The 19850-nt window shown below is 48.0% G+C and overlaps 1 protein-coding gene across 9 annotated transcripts in view; it reads left to right on the top strand.

Annotated features, from left to right (window-relative positions):
- The window catches only part of LOC147156113 (RNA-binding Raly-like protein), a 70245-nt gene that overhangs the window by 47348 nt on the left and 3047 nt on the right, over positions 1-19850 (top strand). For 4 of the 9 annotated variants that reach the window (XM_086065917.1, XM_086065911.1, XM_086065918.1 and 1 more), the window contains 6 exons: positions 11299-11563; positions 16472-16547; positions 17361-17411; positions 17910-18067; positions 18884-19000; positions 19138-19292. In XM_086065917.1, coding sequence (XP_085922043.1) covers positions 11299-11563; positions 16472-16547; positions 17361-17411; positions 17910-18067; positions 18884-19000; positions 19138-19292 — 822 coding nt within the window. Of the gene's footprint in view, positions 1-11298; positions 11564-16471; positions 16548-17360; positions 17412-17909; positions 18068-18883; positions 19001-19137; positions 19293-19577; positions 19618-19850 lie in introns of all 9 variants that reach the window. The other 5 variants (XM_086065916.1, XM_086065915.1, XM_086065914.1 and 2 more) reach the window with 5 other exon arrangements.

Here is a 19850-nt window from a genome sequence, read left to right as displayed (position 1 = left end):
CCGCCCCCTCCGTGGCATACGGTCCGTAGTTTCTTTCAGTACCTTCTCAAAACTATGACGCCGTCTTTTTTTGTCTTGTGGCTACCAAGTATGAAAAGTGACCAAGACGGACGCCACGGCAGGCGCGGCGACGGATTACTCGTCACTTTTTATATTGCTATCTATAATAAGTAACTAGAAAACGAATACATTGTGTTATGGAATCGATGTCCAAATTGGATTTGAAGATGTTCCCGCACAAAAAATGAGGCAACAATTTGTCAATGACCGGGAATGTTTTCAGCGTCGCGTTGGGGAATCCGACGCTAATCACGGCCATTATACACACATGCAAATGAGCAGTAATTGCCGACACGGCTTCCCGAATGTTCTGGCAAATGAGCGCTTCCATTTGGCCGGGTGGCTTGCGTCCCAGCCGGCGTAATCGCGCCGCTAATTAGCGCCGCCGCCTTCGCCGCCGCCGCCGCCGCCGCCTTCAAACAATTTCCTCAGCAATTTGAGCTCGCTCGACTTTCGTCTCGGCTGAGAGGAGGAAGGAAAAGAAAAAGAATTTGTGCGAGGAGCAAAAGGAAGGAAGAGCAAATTCCTTTTTTCTTTTATTTAGCCTGCAGAAAAATGCCATTGAGAGCCGCAGATGTCTTTTCTAAGCGAGTCCTGGCCAAGAGACGCAACGCAACGTTACGTACTGTCAAAAAAGCAATTATGACTTCATTTGCAAGTCCTTTAAAATGGCATCAAACTGAGACGTTTTTTAACATCTGAAAGCGCAGACATGATGGATGCACAATATTTGGAGTGCGTGCGTGCGTGCGTGCGTGCGTCTGAAAGTGCACGTGAACGAAACATTTGGACGAAGCCGCATAGCAAATCGAAAGGAAGTCTTTTGTACTCGATTTGAATGTTTTGGTCGAGCAATCAAATGGAAAGCAAAACAATCGTGCACGTGGACCAAAATGCAGAAAACTCAATTGTTCTCCAATCGAAGAGATTTTTACTCGGGCCAAACGTCGTCATCATTTCTCTGCATCGGTCGGCGTTTTCGACCGATATATTTTGGCGATCACGCCAACCATACAAATTGCTCATTCTGACCAAGAGATTGGTTCATCTGTGTTCGAGGCTGACATTTTTGGGGGGGAAACAATAATCAAGTACCACAAAGTGGGGCGAAATTCCTTCTCCGCAATTGAGCCATCTCCTCGTGCGGAGCGGTGAGCAGCAGCAGGGGCCGCGCTGGGCTATCATTTGGGGATCAAACCCCACAATTCCAACCCTTAATGCGGAGTGTCAAGCAGGGCGGCAAATGGCTCCCATTTTTAAAGTCTTTGGTATGACCCGGCCAGGGATTGAACCCACAACCTCCCAGACTCAGTAATCTATCTAGAAACACCTTTCCATTTTTAAGCACTATATTATTGATATATTATATTGTAATCGCTTATAATAATAATTAATAAATACATTTAGAATACAATCAATGAATAGACTTACTTTCTATTGTAAGCAATTTCATTGGTTGCTAGGCGGAATAGTCGATGTCTGACCAATCCATCGGTTAATCAAGCCAACGTGAGCTTAACCGACGAGATTGCTTGAAAATATTTATTTTTGTAAGCAATCCATTTTTATAGTGCAGCCGTTTGTTGGGTTTTCCACGCGCGCTCGTTTTTAGCGTCACAGTGGGACAAAATCATGACCAGCGGGAAAAAAAAGTCAACAACGCAGGAAGGAAAGCGTCGGCGTAACCTTTGGCCGGCGAGACGCGGCCATCTTGATTGCGCTCATCGCGCTCGCTCAGATTTGGTCAGCGGCAGATTTTTTCTTTCCCTGCAAAATAAATAAAAAGCGGGCCCAGCGGATCTGCAGGAATGACTTCCACACTCACTGGGCACGTTATCGGGCCCACTTGAGAGCTGGAAAGAAAAAGAAGAAAAAAGCTGCAGCAATAAACACCAGCTCCTTTTTTATGACCAAAACCTCAAAACGCTCATCAAACTTCGGCACTGCGCTCAACGGAAGTCACAAAAGGAACATTTGTTGACGACATTGTGGCCAAAGACAAAAGACGTCCAAATATTAGGAACGGCTGCCGGCATCACAAAATGCCCAAATGGAAATTTGGTCTCTCCAAAGGCGCTCTCGAGTTCTGCCGGAACTTTGTAACATTTTGCAAATCACCGACGCGAGCGCAAACTTCACATCGTCGTCATCTTTTCTCATTTGAAAGCTGTCGGCAGTTTAACGACCTCGCAAAGCGTTCATGTCCAAACAAAAGTGAGCACACCTCCAAGAAAAAATGTCCCATGAAAAAAATGTCACTTGGTGAGATATTTTATCCCGAGTTGAGGTTTGAGACGAATTTCATTGGGTCTCATTTTGCTTCTTTTTTTTTTTTTTTTTTTTACTGCAGCAAGACATCAAAGCGCTTTTCAAATTCATAACGCCGACGTTTTTGCGGGAGGCCGAAAGGTAACACGAGGTAACAAACTCGCCGCCATCGTCGTCGCAAAATACTGCCATGAGCGACGACGGGATCGTTGACGAGGAGTTGCTCTTAGGAGCCATTTCAATAACATTTTAGATTTGTAATGTGACATCATTATACACTTTTACTTTCATTTGGCAAATAGTGAACAACCCCCCCCCCCCAAAATCAAATTAAATAGAGGCCACCTAAAACCAAGACAGTTGCTCTTTGTGCACTGACAACAGCCATTAACCGTTCAGTCCGCCATCTTAATGCTAATGCTAAATAGCATCTATGTTGCAGCGCTTGAAGCCAACAAGCAACGGATTGACAACAAATTGTTTTTCCCTGTGGGTCGACGATGAAAAGGCTGCAAACATTTAAAGCCCCCCCCCCCCCCCCCTCGCCATCCCCGCCTACTTTGTACACATCCTTAAAAGAAAGACAAAATGACTTGCGTGCAGCAAAGCAGCGTTCCATATTTAATGTGCCTCCTCATGGACGCGCGTCGGCCGGCGGAGGATGGAAAGGCTTGTGATGGGACGCCACAACGTCGTCGGTCCCGCCTTCCTGCGTGCGTGCGTGCGTGGCCACGTGGCATGTTCACTCTCATCACGCAGACGAGAGATCACGCTGGAACTTTTCCCAGGTGATGCCTCACCGCGTTAGGCAAATCCACGTGAATGGATGACCTTCGATTCCGGCTTCCAAACGGCTTCCAAACGGCTTCCAAACGGCTTCCAAACGGGCCGACGTCATGGACAGGATGCGACAAAACTTGACACTTTTTTAAGCAAGGCGAGGAAAAGAAGGAAGGAAGGAGGGAGGGAGGGAGTCAAGAGGACGAGATGGAAGGAAACGCAAACACCCGCCTCGGAAACTTCATTTGAACCCTTGGCCTTTGTTCAATTCAAACCTAATGCTGGCTTGAAAGCCTGATTGCAAACCCAAACTTCAAATGCGGACGACAAGCACTTTTTTGAAACACAATATCGTAAACCGAAAGCAATTTTTTTTTAAAGCGTTGCCGTACGATTATTCGTATTATCAAATACAACAAAAGCAAATTGTGCGAAACTCAACTTTTCTTTAGCATGTGCTGAAATTTGTGTCATGCTTCAATCATTGACTTCAATTGATGGTTTGTTTTGAACAAATGGTTTATGTTAATGAAGCATTGTTTCAAAATAGCCTTTTATGCTAGGCTAGGCTAGGCTAGGTTAATTTCTTTAGCCTGTTGTGTAAATGGTCCATTTAAGCTTCATTTGTTGAATGTTGTATTCATGAGCCACATATTCAAACTCGTAAGACAAAGAAAAAAAAGTTTGTATTATAAACGAGTCAATATGTCAAAAAGACAGCCTTTCGTGCTAGCGCAATGCTAAAGGTTGAAATTTGTGTCATGCTTCAATCATTGACTTCAATTGATGTTTTGTTTTGAACAAATGGTTTATGTTAATGAAGCATTGTTTCAAAATAGCCTTTTATGCTAGGCTAACGTTCATTTCTTTAGCCTGTTGTGTAAATGGTCCATTTAAGCTTCATTTGTTGAATGTTGTATTCATGAGCCACATATTCAAACTCGTAAGACAAAGAAAAAAAAGTTTGTATTATAAACGAGTCAATATGTCAAAAAGACAGCCTTTCGTGCTAGCGCAATGCTAAAGGTTAGCATGCAGCCAGGACAGGTAAAGAGACAGCGACGAGAACAAAAGAAAAGCGATTAAAAAATACAAAATAAAAACCATGGCTGTATCTTCTGACACGACGAAAGGCAAACATCTCGCTCGCCGTTCAGAGGCAACGGCAGGCGAATTCCGCGGTTGACCTTGACAATTATTGACGGCCTTTGTCTTCGAGTTGCGTGGTTCGATTGCAATGACGACGTTCGCGGAGGAGCAGAACAGCGTCTCGCTCAAAGGTCCGCCGGGGACCGACTGGATTTTGACGGCGGCTAAAAAGTCCAAGAAAATGAGCATCCGGCCGCACGGGAGCCGGAAACGCGCGCCGGCGAGTACAAACAAAAGGAATGAAAAGATTTGGTATGACATATTTGCATACTCAAAAAGAAAAGTCGGGCTGTTGTCTCTTTTGTGGCACCTGATTTTGTTTTTGACGGAATTTCTGCTTGAATGACTGACCTTTGTCTTCATCCTCGCTGGTTTCTTGACACGTTCGAACCGTGCTTTTTTGCAGCTGACGCTGAACGTCAAGCGAGCAACGCGCTTTCGTGTCAGCGAGAAGCGAAACGAAAGGAAGATACGCTGCGGCGGTGAAAACCGCGCCCACCAAAAGATTTGCGACACGTTACAGACATTCAATCAGCAACGTCGGCGCGGGAACTTGGATTTCGGCGTCCATTTGACGGCCTTTTGTCTTATTGAACGGCGCGTGCTAAGCAGTCGCGGCAGCGGAGGATGCAAACGACGCAGATGATGGATGGAGTTCAAAGTTCAGCCGGACCAAAGCAAAAGGGGGCTTTGATTGCGGCGCGGCGGCGGGCGCGTGTGAAAATAACGTTGAAATAAGACGACTTTCGGGTGACGGCACTTGAAGCTTGTGACGAATACTTGAGCAGGAAAAAGCATTTGCGTCGCGTCTCCGTCTGTCGCCGCTTTGACGCCGACGCTTTGACGCCGCCGCTTTGACGCCGCCGCTTTGATCTCCCGCCGACCTTTCCCGCGCGCACGCGCCAGCAAAAGATACAAAACTGCTTCACCTCGCAATTCCATGCATCTTTTGCCGCTCTATTTTTACTCTTTGTTACCTCCGCCAAGGAGGTCATCTTTGTTTTCTTCCTATCCGCACTTTTTTTTGCTTTGCTTTTACGATGGTTATTTCTTTTCACAGCGATTCCAGGACGTTTAGCTGAGAATGTACGAATGAATACGGCAGAAGAATAACGTGGATTTTGGGGGAGGATTTTGCGTTTTCTTCCCCTTGTCGTGCGCACACTCGTGCCTGACAACGAGGCGCTCTAAAGTGGCCACGTTAGTGGGCAATCTAAAGGAAAGGCGTATTTTGCGGGTGAAGGCATAGCTAGCGAGCCGCCGCTAATGAAGGCGCTCAAGTGTGAGTGACGCCAAAGTGCACAAAAATCGGCAAAAGGGGAACAATTCAACGTTAGTCATATCGTCAGCTACTTTTCGCCGACGATATACTTGGATGCAAATCTCTGAATTGCCTTTAGCGTGTCTTGAAACAATTCCCACATAATTACGGTTCCAACATGCTGATGTTGAGGGAAGCAAAGACTTTGTTGTTGTTGTTGTTGTTGTTGTTGTTGTTGTTGTTGTTGTTGTTGTTGTGCTCGCTTCATTTCAAGCCAATGTGGTGACGCTTTGAAATTGTGTCCGCCATTGCGCAATTACACACAAATCAAATGTGACATTTGGTTGCAGCCTGCCGCCATTGAAAGAACAAATGAGAGTCATGAATAGTTTTGCTCTCTCGCGTTTTATCCACGCTGGATTTCTCTTCTGTTGCAAATGTTCAATGAAAACGGAAACCAGAAACGTGTCCAGGAAGGACGCGCGCACTTAAGACGGACAGAAAAGAAGCTTTGCTGAATTCTAAAACGAAGTCAAGTGCAAAAATGTCAACACGGACCAAAATTCATTTCGGAAGTCAACAAAACAAGAAACTTGTGACTATTGGGCAATCGCAACACATTTGATCTTTGTGTTATTTTTCTTTTTTTATGAAAGGGGAAATCATTTTTTTCAATACATTATTGTTCAATATATTTATTTACCAAAGAAATCGAGACCTCGCTCTCGTCAAAATGCTGTAAGTGGAAATCCGTTCAGCGTTTTGTAGGATGCCGCCCGTCCGTCCGTCCGTCCGTCCGTCCGTCCGTCCGTCCGTCCGCGAGTGAATGTTTCACATTCACCTGGACTGAAAAAGACAAACAAACATTCCTGTGCGGTTATTATTCACGCGCGGTCAACATTTGCCACCGTGGAGCGTGGCCACCCGGTTGCCGCGGTTACCATAATAACAAATGGGCAGCGCCGAGCATCTCCAAAGAAAAAAGCAGCCTGTGACTTCTCACAATGACTGCAGCAACAACAAAAAAAAAAAGGGGGGGGGGCGTGTTTCTGTTTGTGTGACTTGTTTGTGACGGCACGTGGATATGAGGTTGAAAGGAAAATCTCATGGAAGGCCGACGGCCTCGTTAAGGCGTCTTAGCCAACATTTTCTTGGCTCCAGGACCGACGGCGGCAGCCGCTCTGTCAAATGAAGCCTTTCAGCCATTTTGGCTTCGCAACTGGATTTCCTTCTTCCTACTTAGTGACCGAGCTCGCGAGCCAACACGCTGCCAGCTGAGCAGACTCCCGACCCATCTGTGGAGGCTTCGGACCTACCTACCCATGAAGACCGACCTTTGGGCCCATTTAACTCATTGACTGGCAGCCATTTTCACTGAAGCAATCCCCTTCGCTCCCGGCCGTTTGACTGGATTTTGACAGATTTTGCAAGTCCCGCAAAATATTGTGTTCTGTTGCTATCAAAACATGGAAGCTACCAAAAGAAAGATTCGAGTCTCTTCTTTCATCAGGAAAAAAAAGAAGCATATTTCTATCTGTTTCCGTTTTGCAGCAATTAGCAGTTTCATCATTATTCACAAATCTGATTACAACTGTGAGTAAATGAGCTTTTTTTCAACATGGCCCTGGTTGATCTCTTATAGTCTGCTGCCACCTGCTGGCCGTTTTTGTAATTACTGCCGTTGCTTCAAGCATTCAGTTGAGAGGCTTCATCAAAGCCTTGTGAATGCTCTAGCATAAAAAAAAAAACCCATCAAAAACGTATAAATACATCTTTGGGACACTTAAAACATTTAAAATAGAACATATATAAATGTTTTTGGGAGCAAATGAGTTGCTACCTACTGACGGACCTGCCTACGCACCAATTTAATCTACCGACCTACCAAGCTAGCAAGCAAGCATCCACCCTCGCTACTAACCGAGCAATCTACCGAGCTACCAACTGACTAACGTCGTTCTAAGCAACCAAGTTGCTCCTGACTGACCTTCCTATTGACTGACCAAGCAAGCAACAAACTTGCCTACCGAGCAACATTCCTATCTGCTAACCTCCTGAACGATGGACACACCTCGCTAGCTTCTGGCCAACCACCGACCGGTTGACCAACGGACTTGCTTATCTACCTGCCGACCTGCCGACCTGCTGGCGACTAACCGACTTACTGAACTGCTTACAGACCAATCTCCGTCCTAACCGACATAACGAGCACCTACCTGCTTACCCACCGACCGTTTGACCAAATGACCTCCATCTAACTATTGACTTAACTCAGCTCACTACCTGCCTGCTAATGTTTCTACCAGCCGGCATTTCATAATCATTTGTGCTGTCCATCTGCCAAGCCACAAAGCGACTTAACGATCGCCGATTTTGCTCATAACCAAGCCGCTGTCCAAGTCACCCGCCCGCCAACCTACTGACCTACCAGCAAACGTAGTGACCGACCAACCCACGTAACTACTTATGTACCTACCGCCTCGATTACCAACATCCAGACCAAGCCACCTAAATCTCGACATGACACTAAAAATGGATCCTGTCCTCTTGTAACGCTTTGTATTTGTCGATGTTTACAGGCAACCGGGTTTGAATTGGCGTCCAGTTTTGGCGACACCGCGCCCAGAATATCTGAACAGTGGCGAGCTTTTGAAGGCGTGGCCTGCGAAAGTGCTGATTGCGGCCGACTGGGAAGAAGATGAATTGGAAAAACATTCTCACTTGCGCTAACGTCGGCGCGCATGGGCCAGCAAAATGGCCGCCAGCATCACAGCATGTTTGCCAAATGGATGACGCCTTCGTTTGGATGCCGGCCAATATTGAAAATGGCCGCTACGTGACGGCTTGCATCCAAATAGAAACAAAGCAAAAAGGGCATTCGAGTCCGTCTCCAGTTCCGTTTCAGCAAATGTCGATCGTCAGCATTTGTTGATGTCGTGTGGGGACAAACATGATTTAGTTAGCGCTGGTGCGCAGCGCAAATGCTAACTTTCTCCCGCACGCTTTTGTAGATTGGGCAGCGAGAAAAACCGGCTTCATTTTACAGCGTTAGCCATAGCTGCTAGCCATAGCTGCTAGCCATAGCTGCTAGCCATAGCTGCTAGCCATCGTTAGCTTCCTTCTGCCGAGCGCCAAATTGTGATCAGTCAATGACGACGATCACCTCCCATTTTGATTTCTATGCCATCTCGACACTGGAAAGAAGAAACAAAATGGGAGTCATGGCGAGAGTCGGCAGTGCGGCGTAATGCTGGCAAAGCTGCCGCGTGTTTTTCATCTGGTGCTGCTGCTTGGGACGCGGGTGAGGCATGAGGCGCTGTCTTGAAAGATGATCGGGTTGTTGTTTTTGTGGCTGGTTTTTTTTTTTCCACTTCAGACCATCTCCTCGGCCGCCGGTCGTCATTTGTCTGCGGACGTCACAATAAAAATGGCAGCGTGTGCTTTTTAAATGGAGAGGAAGCTTTCACAACAATGGCGCCCGCATGCGATAAAACACCTGCTGCTGTCCTCCGCAATCCAATTGGATTAAGAGGTGAGAGGGATTGACGTATTAGTTTGGTCTTGTTCCGCTCGCTGCGCGCCAGCGAGCGGCGGAGACGTCGTCAAATCCTGCCGACGATTCTCACCACGTTTGCCTTCCTTCGTATTTGTCACCTTCCCTGCTGACAAAATGCAACTGCATCTAAATACAGTCATGCCTTGAAATAACAACAACTTGACGTCAAGTGGCAGTTTTTTCATCTTTGTGACTTTGACAAATAGTGAACAACTCTTCTTCTTTAAAAAAAACAAAAAAAAAAAACAAGTCTTGAGGCTGTTGACTGCCTGTAGTCCGCCAGCTTTTGCTAATGCTAGCACATAATAGGAAACTCGTGTAATTTATACATATGATAGCAATACTCTGTCATAGATTCTTCATCCTCTGCGTGGAGCTGAGACATCAATATTGTGCAGTACATCAGTCCGTCTGGGTTATACTGCCCCTGAGTGGCCAAGGCTGGCAGCGGCACCGTGGCCAGCAACGATATTTATGTTGAAACCGTTTTTGGTTTATCTGGCAGATGACAACGCGAGTATCGACAAGAGCGTGGGAACATTTGCTCTCTTTTCGCGTAGCGCGTCTCGGGATTCTCGAGATGAGCTTTTCATCGTTGTGAGGGTGCGAAAGCGGCGACCGCCTGCTCCGCTCGCTACGCGTTCCAACAGCACCACAAACTCGCCAGCGGCCACAAAACATCAGGATGGCTCCTAAAGGCGTCGGGGTCGTCGTCATGGCAACAGAATGCTGCCGGACAAGTGCTAACGCTACTTGCACGAGCAACATTGATGATGACGAAGATGGCGTCGGTGGCGTGTTTAGTGCGTGACGAACGTGTTAGTCAGGTGGCCGTGTTGACTTGACTTTGGTTTGCTGTTCTCAGCGTTGGGATGTTTTCTTCTCAACTTCAAGGCGGCGGCGGCGGCGGCGGCGGCGGCGGCGGCGGCGGCCAAAACAAAAGCAACACGTCGTTTGGGGGGTTTCTGGGCTTGCTTTTTTGCTCACGTGATTTGACTTTTTTTTGGGGAGGCGGGGGGGAGACGATCGAGCTACACGCGGATGGAAAATGCATCCTTCAATTATTGGAACACACAAACATCAACGGCGAAGGCGTGCCGGGCTCATTTGTTTGCTTCCGTCCATGCGGAGAGAGAAAAAGCCGAAAACGAAAATCAATGGAGGCGCTTCCTCTGCGGCTGAACAACGTCTATAAATCAGGCCGGTGGCTGCATGTGAACAATGAGCTGTTGAGAAGCAGCGACAGGAAAAGTGCAGCTGACTAATGCGCCTCCTCCTTTTGGGTCTCCTTGACATCATCTCCTCCTTTTTGTCCTTAACCAGACCACGTGACCTCGTTGGACCGCAGCAGGACGAGCGTCGAGTTCTTCTCAACATGAAAATAGTCCAAAGCAGGCCTTATCTTAAAAAAAAATCTCAACTGTATACAAATAGCATCTTCTTAGCAGCAGCTTGCATCCTGAAAGCGAGGCTTTTTATCATTATTATGATTGTTTTTTTGCGGCAAACAATGTGATATTTTCCTCGTCATTTGCCGGCTGCAAATAAACCAGCAGACCAGGACGGAATCAATTACAACAAAAGAAGAAAAAAACACAGAGGCACGCGCACGTACGCGCACACATGCGCCATTTGATCCTTCACCTCTCATCGGTCACGTTGACGCTGTGAACAATTAGCGTGTGTGTGCGCGCGCACGCACATGGGTGTGCGCGTGTGTGCTGTGCGTGCGCGCACGTCATAGCAAAGAAAAAGTCTGGATAAAAAGCGCGGAGCAGATGAGACGGGCCGGCGGGCCCGCGGGGGCCATTAGGCACGCGACGCCGCCGCTAAGCGGGACGACAAAGTGCTCCCGCTGACAGTTAGCGTGCTCGCTTGCTCAGCGCCAGCAAAAGTCTTGTGGCGCGCGCGCACGGCCCACAAATCTCCCACGCGTGCGCCCGTCTGCTATTAGCATTTGAGCAAGCAGCCGCGCCGGAAGGCGCCTCAGGTGAAGCCTGCAGATGCAGAACACGCTTTTCAAAGCAAAGTCGGTCGTGCTAAATTTAGGAAAAGCTTCACACGCACGCAAAATGCTTTCGTTGCAAACTGGCCTGTAAAAAAAGGAAAGGACAGGAAAGGAAGTGGACAGACGTTGTTTTCAAGCATCGCGGATGCTACAAAATGGAGGCCGAGATGTCGCTGCATGTTTTTTGACGTGTTGTTGTTGTGCGTGTGGCGTCAGGAGCGGAGGATGACCGGCAAAAGCCAGACCAGCAACGTGACCAACAAGAATGACCGCCGCTCGCTCAACTCGCGCGTCTTCATCGGCAACCTCAACACGGCCGTGGTCAAGAAGACGGACATCGAGGTGATCTTCGCCAAGTACGGCAAGATCCTGGGCTGCTCCGTGCACAAGGGCTACGCCTTTGTGCAGTACATCAACGAGCGCAACGCCAGGGCCGCCGTGGCGGGCGAGAACGCGCGCGTCGTCGCCGGACAGCCTCTCGGTGAGTCCGCCGCATTTTGTCCCGTGCCCGCGTGCTGTGTTGCTAAGCTCGCGGGTCAAAGGTCAAGGGCCGTCTTGTTCTCATGAGGTACACCCGCCCACCATCTCAACAAATGACCCAGAAAAAGGTGTTCAGGTTCGAGCCTCATGCTACATGTTGCAAACTTGATGTGCTCGTTGATATACATGTGGCTAATTGGCATGCTAACAGTTAGCATGGCTAGTTGCAGCCAACAGCACGCACACACAGATTTCCTCCTCAATTGCAAAAGACGACATTTTGTGTTTGGGGGAGGGAAGCTGAAATCCGCCTGCCGTGTTTTATACACTTGCTATTTGTTGCTACGTGCTACATGCTAATGCTGCATGCTTTCAACATCTGGCGGACTGTGCGAGGTGCCGGCGGCCGGCGTGTTGATTGACATTCTCGACTCGTACAAAATTGCAGCTGTTCAAATCCAAAGTGGAGTTTTTGGGGGCGGGGCTTTTTTGCCGGGGGTTTGCAGAAGACAATTTGATGGAGTAACCCTGACAGCTTGCGAATGTGTCAGCCATGACAAGCCCCCCCACCCCCCCCCCCCCCCCGCACCATTCCCGTTTTGTTTTGTTTTTTGCCCCCGATTCCAGTGAGGGAAAGCGTTTTGAGCGGCGTCCTGACGTGACACGGCAGCGGCGGCGGCGTGAGCGAGCGAGCGAGCATGTTTTTTGCCTGCGGAGGCAGCAGATGGGCGCCATCGGCAGCCGCTGTTGGGGAAGGGCAGTCAAAGTGGAGATGTTCATGTTTTCCCACACGCTCGTGCGAGCAAACGCACAAGATGGCCGTCACGCTTGTGCCGCTTCCTGGGCTCTTCAACAAAATTCCATTTTGGGGCCTCTTCTCGCTGACTTGAAGTTTTTGTTTGTCGTTGTTTTTTTTATTGTACTTGTCAGGCGGAAGAATTGAAGCGCTGGCGATGACGCGCTTCCTCCTGCCAGCGAGCAGACGACAATTTGCGCCAAGCGGCTTCCTTTCGCCTCCTGCCCAATTTGAATTTGAAATTTTCATTCAGCATGATTTTTACACATGACACGCGCTCACCTGATATTCTTGCGCCCGATATCGCATCCGTCCGACTGTTGCTTCGATAACACGTAAAGAGATGCCCCGCCCCCGCCCCGAAGGCGCCACGACGGCAAGATAAATGTGGGCGTGGCGGAATGCTTCGCGGCTGCGTCCAACGTGCTCGTACTTGAAGTCAAAGCATTTGTTTGCGTGTGTTAAAAACAATCATATTTAGGAGGACGACCTCGGGAAAGAAATATGGAGGGGAAAAACATCACTTGCCAGATTGCGTAAGCAGCCATAACGGTTCGAGTGGTTTGTGCCCATTTGCAAAGAGGGCGATGCAGCACTTGAGTGAAGATGAAGACGAGGCCGCGAGCTGGCCCCGGGCCGCCTCGCCTCGCCTCGCCGCGCCTCGTCCCGTCTTTGCCGCTGCTCGTGATCCTGCGCGGCCAATTAGGCGGCCGAGGCCTTCCCCCCCCGAATGTCCGGCAAAGGTCGGCGTGGCGCCGTCACGCCGCCTTGGGTGGCCTTTTGCTGACGCCCGCTGGCCGCTTCTTCCCGCTTTGGCCTTTGGGGACGCGACACGTGACCCGCCTTGCCCATCGCGTGGATTGGGTTAGGACGGCGCGTGACGGCTGCTCGCTCAACCGCGGCCGTCATGTTCGCTCGTGCTCAAAACGGGCAAACCAGTCATTTCGCACCTCCAAAAACAAGGAACCACCCGCTCGTACCGTCAGTTAGTTTGGGGAGGAGGGGAAGAGGACAACCCAGACCAACATTTTTGTCTTTGTCCTCACGAGACAAGGCAAGGCAGCCTGATTGATTAATGAATTTATTGGTGTATTTATTTCACTCATTGTAATGCTAATGTTGTTTACATGTTGAAAACATTTACAAACAAAAGACATTGAAAAGCAAAGTCAAGGAGTGACAAAATGGTTGACTCGAAAGCCTGTGAGGGAGGGGCACACGTTTGCAATGTTGCTGGGGTTCGTTCAGTGGCGTGGCGGCCCAACGGCCAGCTCGAGTTTGACCTGGGGCGGGGGATGTTTTGGAATCTTGACTTCAAAGCGTTTCCATTTGGGACGGACTTCACCTCTGTTGGCAGCTTTTTCCAAGTGTGTGCGGCATTGCAACCGAATGCTGCTTCACCATGTTTACATTAAGCTGCGGGTTCCGCGAATTGGATTGGGTTCGATTTGACTTTGATGCGATGAGGCGAGGCAAAATAAACTTTCCTGATGGGCATTTGGATGATTTTGAATCCGTCGAGCTTTCAGTGGGACTGAAAGGATGTGTGGAGACGGCGTGACGTCACCGCATGATGACGCAGGCCCATTTGGCCGGCTGCTCGCTATGTGATCACTGGCTGCCACCTAGTGGATGGCGCCCGCTACGACAAGGCTCCGGACACTTGATTTTTGGTACTGCTGAGGGTTCGCGTGCGTGTGACGTTGAAGTGGCGCCAATTGAGGCGTGATTTGAGGTCACGTGCAGCAATTTGAAAAGTTTGCACTCCAAAACGACGACGTCAAGCTCATGACAACCAATCAGGCAGCCCAATTGGAGCGATCGCGTCAAATCACTTGCGCAAAATACCAAACAAAAGCAGCAGGTGACTGTCCAGCATCTGGAAGACCTCTCAATCAATCACTCAATCAATCAATCAATATTGATGTCATAAGAAGATTTGAATTTCAGTTAAACACAGATGTTGATTAGAAAAAGACGACATTTTAAATAAAAGCGTTCATTCAAGGCTCAAATGAAAAACAGTCACTTTATTTAAAGCTATTTATCTACAGTACAGTCAACATTCATATGCTCTGTAAAATAAAATAAAAAGTTGACTTGAAATGTTGAATTTCATGCATCTATTCTGTATTGCTGCACTGGCGGTCTGCGGTTTTTTCCCCTTTCATTTACGTTATATAGTTTTTAAATGTTGCTTAAGGTCAATTCATTCACTTACTAATGTATGTTAAAATGCATGCATACTGGATTCTGCGCATTCGTTTTTTTGCAGCTTGTTGTGTTACTCGACCTTGGACAGCAGATGGCGCTGTTCTACTTGAAATGCAGCCCACACACAAAATGGAGGAAACGCCATTTTTTAACAAGTGGACGGTATGTGCTGCTTTGAAGACCCCCTTTTTCTTTAACCGCTCAGTTCCTTCGACCCCAATTATAGATTTGGCAGAAGCATCTTTTGTTGAATTACAGGTATAATTCTTTCATCAAAAATATACATGTTTCCTCTGTAAACATCATGAAGCATATCATTTATGTATGTATTTAAGGCAAGGTGTCAAATGTCTGAAGTCCTCTTGTTAAACAAATTTAAAACATCATCAATCATGTTGTTTCTACTAAGTCCTGTCTCAAATGTTCTCCAAGTTTGATGCCGTAAATGCATCGGATGGTATGCCGAGAAACGTTTCTTGGGAGGAGCAATATGGCCGCCTCGCCGCTTCAAAAGTCCTGGCCTGTCGGCGAGCCAGTCGTATATTCACGTCAGTGTTTTTTCCCCCAACAAAAAAATATTCATTAGGTTGAATAAAGCCTCAATAATAAAAATAAAATATGTCTCATGATTGTCTTAAACACTTTTACGGCCATCAAAATAATGTCATGGCTGCTGACAAATATCTCCCTCGTCTGTACTTGCCCTGTACGTCGCATACATGCGACATGCCCCTCCCCCTCCCCCAAACTTGGTAGGCTCCAAAGAAGCGTCTGCATTTCTCCGCGCGAGAGCCGAGAGCAGCTAAAGCAAAACATTTGCATCCATTTCATTTGCCTCCACTGCAGTCAGGACCACTTTCGGGATCCTCTCTCCGTCCGTCCGTCCGCCCGCCCAGCAGCCCAAATGTGGACTGCTTCCAAATGACCGTCATTAAACAAACACAGGCGTCGCAAACGGCCATGTGAGTTGTCCTCTTTTTTTCCCTTTTTCTTTTTGAAGCGGGTGCCAGCGTTGAGCTGTCAATCACCTGACTTCATTTTGAAAACCTTTTCTTTCTCCGATGACTTGTTTTTGTCCCGACCATGCGAGGAAGGACCGCGTTTAACCGCGTTTAGCGATTTAGCTGCAGCTTGTTGCGGCAAAGGATAGCTTAGCATGCAGCAAAAGGAGGACGAGTGACGGCGGCCAGCGGCTCCTCCATCTTTGTAGTCCGACGAGCGCCAATGACGTCATCGACTAGCATGGTTGTGATTACGGGTTGGTGGTGTAGTACATGAAAAAAAAAAATTAAACATTATTTATTTATTTTTTGGGTTCTTGGGAGGTTGTTGCGTGTTTTTGAGTTGCTAGTTGATGTCAAAAGTTTGAAAGGTTTGTCGTGGTCTCAATTGTAACACGTGCACACGTCGTACGTATTGGCAACGTTTCGTGCCAACGTCAAAGTTTGACGTTTGAGTGAGTTTTTCGCCTTCCCGACCGACTGAACGACCTTGCGGCGACCTTTGCCGACGCCTCCGGAGCCGCAAGTGGAAATGCTTTTGAGTGCGTCAGAACTTTTTGTCTTTTCGCGTCATCCGCTTAGAGGCGGCGTCGACGCCGGCGCAGCCGCGCCATTTGCATTGTTTGTCTTTCTTCTTGCAGGAATATTCGTTTGAATGATTCTCGTGCCTTCAGATGGAGGAAGAATGTTGGTCTTCTTGATGATGGACGAATCCAACATGTCGGCAAAGATGGGTTGCCATTTGATGCCGGCGTTTTGAGAAGAAAGCCACAAATGAGCGTTTTGTGGCCACCATTTGCTTTTGAATAGAAAAGCCAGCTCTCTTTGTTGACCTTTGAACCTGTAAGTGACGTGATGATGAATTTTTGAGATGATTTGTGCTCGTGTGCGTTTCCAGACATCAACATGGCGGGCGAACCGAAACCGTACCGACCCAAGTGTGTGTCCAAGAGGCCCCTCTCGGCCGTCTACGGGTAACTCGGCGGACGTTGATTATTCTTGATTATTCACTTTTGACATTTCGTCTCCTTCACACAATATTTTGCTTCAATTCTTTGCTCACCTTTCATCCAAAAACTGTCCATCTACCTTTCAATTGATTGATTGTGTTAAATAGGGATAGGTAAGTAAGTACCGATACCAGGTATGTCAAGGTATTGGGACTCGCAGTGGCAATCGATATCAGGATCGATTGCCATCTTTTTCTGATCGGCAACTAAAAATGAGAAGAATAGAAAATTGACCATTTGAAAGGCAAATGCAAGATTAGGATTTATATTTCAAAAGACGTCATAGTGGGCGGGGTTATGTATCAACATCGGTGCTTGCTATTGGTATCAGTGATACTCGAGTATTTGTACTGGGGAAACAGTTCAAATAATTGCTGACATTATTGATTGTATGAAATCACAATAATGAATTGTCTTGATTCAATAACAATATCCAATCATTGTTTTTTCTTCACAACACTCAGAAAAACATTTGCTTGTTGTTGACATGTAAGGAAAAGCGATCATGCGCGGCAAAGCTCTTATTTTGTCCAGTTGACTCTTTTTTTTTTTTTTCTTCTTCTTTTTTTTGTATCTTGTTTTTTTTCTTGGCGAGATGTATTCAGATCATCCGTCACTCTTCCTCGTCCAAATGGAAGTGAGATGACAAATTGCGTGTGAAGCAAACGGGGGCTCCTTTCGAGCTTCATGTTCTTCGCTGCATTTACAAGAAATGTCCTTTTTCGAGCCGGACGTGCCGTCTTCTTTATCTTTCTCCTCTTCTCTTTGTGTTTGTGGCAGTGGTTACGAGTTTGACTACGAGTACTTCAGAGACGACTTCTATACCAGGTACACAATGTTTCATTGTTAGCTTTCGTGCTAACACAGCTCAATGTACTTGACATTCAGTGACCTGCAAGCAATAGGCCACGTGAAAAAAAGTTTTGCCTCCATTTTGTTTTCAAGTGTGTTCACTTGAAAACAAAATGGAGGCAAAACATTTTCACACAATGGACTCGGGGCAGTGGCTTGAAAGGGGCTCTGGATCTTCACTTAACCTCGCTGCAATTGCTCACCAACAAATGTTTGCTTGATGAATTTGAAAGTTGCCGGCTGGCCGCCGCTTTTGAAGTGGCGTGAAGTTGACGAGCGCTCGGCTTGCCGCGGTCGCTTTCTCTCGCCAATGTCGAACTCGCCGTGACGTCCGTTTGGCATTTATCGGCTTCCTCGCTGCTAACCCGAGCGTCAGCAGCACGCCTTTTTTTGCTCTTTTTTTTTTGTTGTTGTGCGCTCGTGAAATAATCAAGCGGACTTAAATGGAAAGTTGAAAGAGGTTTTTGTTCTCAGGCTTTTGGACTACCACGGGCAAGTGGCGCCGCCCCCGCGCGCCGTCATCCCCCTGAAACGCTCCAGGGTGCTGGCGGCCTCCTCGCGCCGCCTCAAGACCTCCTTCCCCGTCAAGACCGCCTCCTCGTCCTCCTCCTCCTGCTCGCCCGCCGCCAAGTGTGCGTATGCGTTTTCTCTTTCTTTCTTTTCTTTCTTTTTCCTTCTTTCTTCCTTCTTGCCGCCGTGCCCGCGCTTTCATGGCGCAAACTGAATTTTTGATGCCAGCTGAATGCACATTTCAAAAGTCGTGCTTGAAAGGAGGAAAAAAAAGTGAGGGCGGTTGGGGGGGGGGGGCGTTTTTCAAGCTTCCGTACTGCATCAGCAATGTGTCAGAGAAAATGGAAAGTATCAATGTTGATTTTTTTGCTTGAGAAGAGAACTTTTTGTAGTCTTGCGTGATTGGATCTTTATTTATCTCAAACAAGTACAAAAAAGATCTAAAGAAGAAAGGTCATACAAAGTGTTGGGTTCGAGAAGGGGCCGAAGGAAGCCAAAGCTTATCGTGTCCTTACAATCCAAATCGTTACCGCGAATGACTTGTTTTTCTCCGAAACGTATCAAATAAAGTTGCATACACAAATAAATATTCATAATAATGATTAAAGAAAACATTTTGGAAAACGTCTTCCTTCACACCAGCTTGGATTTGGAACCGCCCTCACAAACCAACTGACAAGGAGACTTTTGGGGAAATGCTTTTTGATGGTGTGAAAATATCATCCAGCGTTTGGCGCGTTAGCACCCCAAAAAAAAGGACGACGATGAAGTCAAAATGTCCGCCGGCCGTAGCGCAAACGTTAGCCACGCATGAACGCACGACTGTCCCGCTGCTCATGACTGCCGAATCCAAAAGAACGAAAGCTAACGCGCTTCTTTGAGCGGCCGTCAGCGGCTAACGCCGACGCTAACCTCATTTGTCGCGTGGCGCTCGTCAGCAGTGAAGACGGAGCAGCTGCGGCGCATCAAGAGGGAGCTGACGCAGATCAAGAGCAAGATCGACTCGCTGCTGGGACGTCTGGACGAGATGGAGACGCGGCAGCGAGAACAGGCCGGTGAGCGCCGCTCGAAAGGCCGTCAGAGCTTCCACCCACTTTTCAAGCCTTGAAATCAAACTCAAGCATTCGCTTGGATTGACGCCATCGCGGAAAATGAGCGCAATTCTTCTTCTTTGGTCTGCTGCTGCTGGCAGGGGCCGAGCGCGGGTACGACAACTGCCAGTCGCCGCGCGACCAGTCGGCGTCAGAGACGGCGGACCACTCCGGCGAGGAGGCCGGCGACGGCGAGGCCGGAGAGATGAGCGGCGACGAGGAGGGGGACGAGGATGGGGACGAGGACCGTCATCTGGTAAGAGCCACATAAAAGTCAGGGCAGCGCAATTATTCTCATCTGACCTGGTATCGCACGCACGCACTTCCTCACAATTGGAGGCAGGGATTGAAGCGGCACAGGGTCAAAGAAGAAGCCGGGCGGGGGGGCACAGGGTTGCGCTGGAAGTCAAAAGGCCAATCAGAATCCGCTTTTCGCAAAACCACGAGGAAACTCTTGTTAGCTGCAATCCAGCAACGCGACACTTTTCTTTCTTTGTCTTTCTTTCTTGCGTGCCGTCATCCATCTTGTTTGTGTTTTCAGATGGAAAATCACGTTTCTGACATCGACAACTGAGCATCAGGTCAGCGACATTATTTGCACCGGATCACTTTTTTGCTGAGCATGCTGACTGGCATGTTGTCGCGCAACATGCTGCTACACATAAAAAAAAAAAAAAGGAATACAAAAGGAGCACTCGATAATATTGACTCGATGGAAATCCTTTTGGCGGCAGACTGGTCGGCACGTCCGCCGGACGAGGACGAGGACGTGAGGTGGAGTCCGGGCTTCGGCCTTCCCGGCATGTTCTCTGCG

The sequence above is a fragment of the Leptonotus elevatus genome, chromosome 21, assembly GCF_054856555.1.
Source record: "Leptonotus elevatus isolate MCC_2025b chromosome 21, RoL_Lele_1.0, whole genome shotgun sequence".
Taxonomy (NCBI): Eukaryota; Metazoa; Chordata; class Actinopteri; order Syngnathiformes; family Syngnathidae; genus Leptonotus; species Leptonotus elevatus.
The sequence above is the reverse complement of the archived record's forward strand: the minus strand, read 5'-3'. Positions and strand labels throughout refer to the sequence as shown.